This window comes from Antrostomus carolinensis, unplaced genomic scaffold (genome assembly GCF_000700745.2).
Source record: "Antrostomus carolinensis isolate BGI_N321 unplaced genomic scaffold, ASM70074v2 scaffold18713, whole genome shotgun sequence".
Taxonomy (NCBI): Eukaryota; Metazoa; Chordata; class Aves; order Caprimulgiformes; family Caprimulgidae; genus Antrostomus; species Antrostomus carolinensis.
Genome location: NW_010303345.1, coordinates 1 through 3,132, shown reverse-complemented (window position 1 = coordinate 3,132; position 3,132 = coordinate 1). Strand labels below are relative to the sequence as shown.

The 3,132-nt window shown below is 58.6% G+C and overlaps 1 protein-coding gene across 1 annotated transcript; it reads left to right on the top strand.

Annotated features, from left to right (window-relative positions):
* Positions 1–1,662: 1,662 nt before the first annotated feature.
* On the top strand, positions 1,663–2,593 carry UCP2 (uncoupling protein 2). Its single transcript, XM_010164068.1, has 3 exons — positions 1,663–1,786; positions 1,865–2,045; positions 2,488–2,593. Exons 1-3 carry the CDS (start codon positions 1,663–1,665, stop codon positions 2,591–2,593), a joined length of 411 nt encoding a protein of 136 aa, XP_010162370.1.
* Positions 2,594–3,132: the final 539 nt, after the last annotated feature.

The following is a 3,132-nucleotide window of genomic DNA, read 5'->3' as shown; positions in this document are numbered from 1 at the left end:
CAGGGATGGGACAGGGGATGTAGATGGGAGGGGGGGATAGGCATGGGGACAGGGATGGGGATGAAGACAGGGATGGGGATGAGGACAGGGATGGGGACAGGGACAAGGATGGGGACAGGGATGGGGTACTGGGATGGGGACAGGGATGGAATGGGAATTGGATGGTAGAATGAAGGTAGGGATAGGGATGAGCGTAGGAATGGGAACTGGGATGGGAACTGGGATGGGGTCAGAGATGGGATGGGGACAGGGACAGGATGAGATGGGGACAGGGACAGGATGGGACAGGGATGGAATAGGGGATGCAGAGGGGAGGGGGGGGATAGGGATGGGAACAGGGACAGGGATGGTGATGGGATGGGGTAGGGGTAAAGGGATTGGAATGGGAATAGGATGGGGGAATGCAGGTGGGGACAGGGATGGACAAGGATGGGGACATGGATGGTGATGGGATGGGGCACCAGGCTGGGGACAAGGACACGGATGGAAATGAGAATGAGAAAGGGGACTGGGATGGGAATGGGATGGGGGAATGCAGGTAGAGACAGGGATGTGAACAGGAATGGGAACAAGGATGGGGATTGGGATGGGATGGAAACATGGACAAGGTTGGGATGCGGCCAGGGATGGGATGGGAAAGGGGATGCAGATGGGATAGGATGGGGATAGAGATGGGAACAGGGACAGGGACAAGGATGGGGACATGGATGGTGATGGGATGGGGCACCAGGCTGGGGACAAGGACACGGATGGAAATGAGAATGAGAAAGGGGACTGGGATGGGAATGGGATGGGGGAATGCAGGTAGAGACAGGGATGGGAACAGGAATGGGAACAAGGATGGGGATTGGGATGGGATGGAAACATGGACAAGGTTGGGATGCGGCCAGGGATGGGATGGGAAAGGGGATGCAGATGGGATAGGATGGGGATAGAAATGGGAACAGGGACAGGGATGGGGACAGGGACAGGGATGGGGACAGGGATGGTAATGGGATGGGGACAGGGATGGAAATGGGAATGGAGATGGGATCAGAGGCTGGAATGCAGACAGGAATGGGGATAGGGATGAGCACAGGAATGGGAACAAGGATGGGGATTGGGATGGGCAGGGGATGGGATGGCATTGGGACAGGGATGGGACAGGATGGGAAGGGGATGGAATGGGACAGGGATGGGGACAGGGATGGGACGGGATGCAGATGGGAGAGGGTGGGGATAGAGATGGGAACAGGGACAGGGACAAGGATGGGGACAGGGATGGGAATGGAAATGAGAACAGGGATTGGGATGGGAATGGGACAGGGGAATGCAGGTGGGGACAGGGATGGCAACAGGAATGGGGATTGGGATGGGAAAGGGATGGGGACCGGGATGGGACAGGAAGCAGAAAGGAGAGGGGTGGAATGGAAATGAGAACAGGGATTGGGATGGGAATGGGACAGGGGAATGCAGGTGGGGACAGGGATGGCAACAGGAATGGGGACTGGGATGGGAAAGGGATGGGGACAGGGATGGGATGGGGACAAGCATGGGAATGGGAACAGGGACGGGGACAGGGATGGGATGGGGACAAGCACGGGAATGGGAACAGGGACGGGGACAGCAGAGCTGGGGCACCCATGCAGGATGCTCCAGGAGGGAATGTGACCACTGGCCCCGATGCCACCACCCTCCCGCACAGGGACGCTGCCCAACATCGCCCGCAACGCCATCATCAACTGCGGGGAGCTCGTCACCTACGACCTCATCAAGGACGCGCTGCTGCGGGCGCAGCTGATGACAGGTGAGGAGGGTGCAGAGGGGACGTGGCTGGTCACCGTCCCCGTCCCTGTGACCCTCAACCCCCGGCTCTGCCCCGCAGACAACATCCCCTGTCACTTCGTGGCCGCTTTCGGGGCCGGTTTCTGTGCCACCGTGGTGGCCTCGCCGGTGGACGTGGTGAAGACGCGGTACATGAACGCCGGCCCCGGGCAGTACCGCAACGCGCTGAGCTGCCTCCTGGCCCTGCTCATGCAGGATGGACTCGCCGGCCTCTACAAGGGGTGAGTTTGGGGACGTGTCCCCACTGAGCACCACCCCAAAACCACACAGAATCACCTCGATGGGAAAAGCCCTTTGAGATCATCGAGTCCAACCATGAACCCAACACTGACCAGTCCCCTATGACTAACCCATGTCCCTCAGCACTGTGTCTACACGACTCTTCAATCCCTCCAGGGATGGGGACTCCACCACTGCCCTGGGCAACCCCTTCCAATGCCTCAGAACCCTTGCAGCAAAGAAATTCTTCCTCACATCCCATCTCAACTGCCCTGGCCACAACTGGAGCCCATTTCCTCTTGTCCTGTCCCTTGGGCCTTGGTTGGACAGACCCACCCCCACCTCTCTCCACCCTCCTCCAAGGGACTTGCCCAGAGCCACAAGGTCTCCCCTCAGCCTCCTTTTCTCCAGGCTCAACAACCCCGGTTGCTCTTCCCACCTCAGGTTCATCCCATCCTTCCTGCGCCTGGGCTCCTGGAACGTGGTGATGTTCATCTCCTACGAGCAGCTGCAGCGGGTGGTGGTGCTGGCACAACAATCCCAATCCTGACCCTTCCTGCCAGCCCCTCTCGTCAGCGTTGACGAGACACAAGAGTAAATTATATTAATTGCTGAAGAAGCGACGGAGCAGCGATGCCCAATGTCCCCAACCTGACGAGGATGCCCTGAGAGGAACCGGCGAGATGAGAGGAGGAACAACGATGTTGGTGGAGAAATTTGGGAGAAGGGAGATTTCCAAAGAGGAGTTTAGGGAGGAAGAAGAAAAAAAGATGTTTCTAGGTTGTTTTTTCCCAGCTGGAAGCGCATCGCGTCCGGCTGCGGTGGGGTCCAGGTGAGAGGTGTGGGCAGGTGGGACCGAGCCGAGCGCTGGGGGACGCGGCGATTCCCATTGACGCTTCCAATAAACGGCCCCTATGGGGTCTGAGCTCAGCAGGGGTCCCTGGCTGGTTTTTGGGGGGTTTAGGGTCATTCTCCCAACCCTGGGGTGCTGTTGGGAAAGGCAAAGCAGGTGTTCTCCAAAAACTGGAGGTGTTGGAGAGGCTGGAGAGGAGGGTCTGGGCAACCTCATGGAGTTCAACAAGGCCAAGG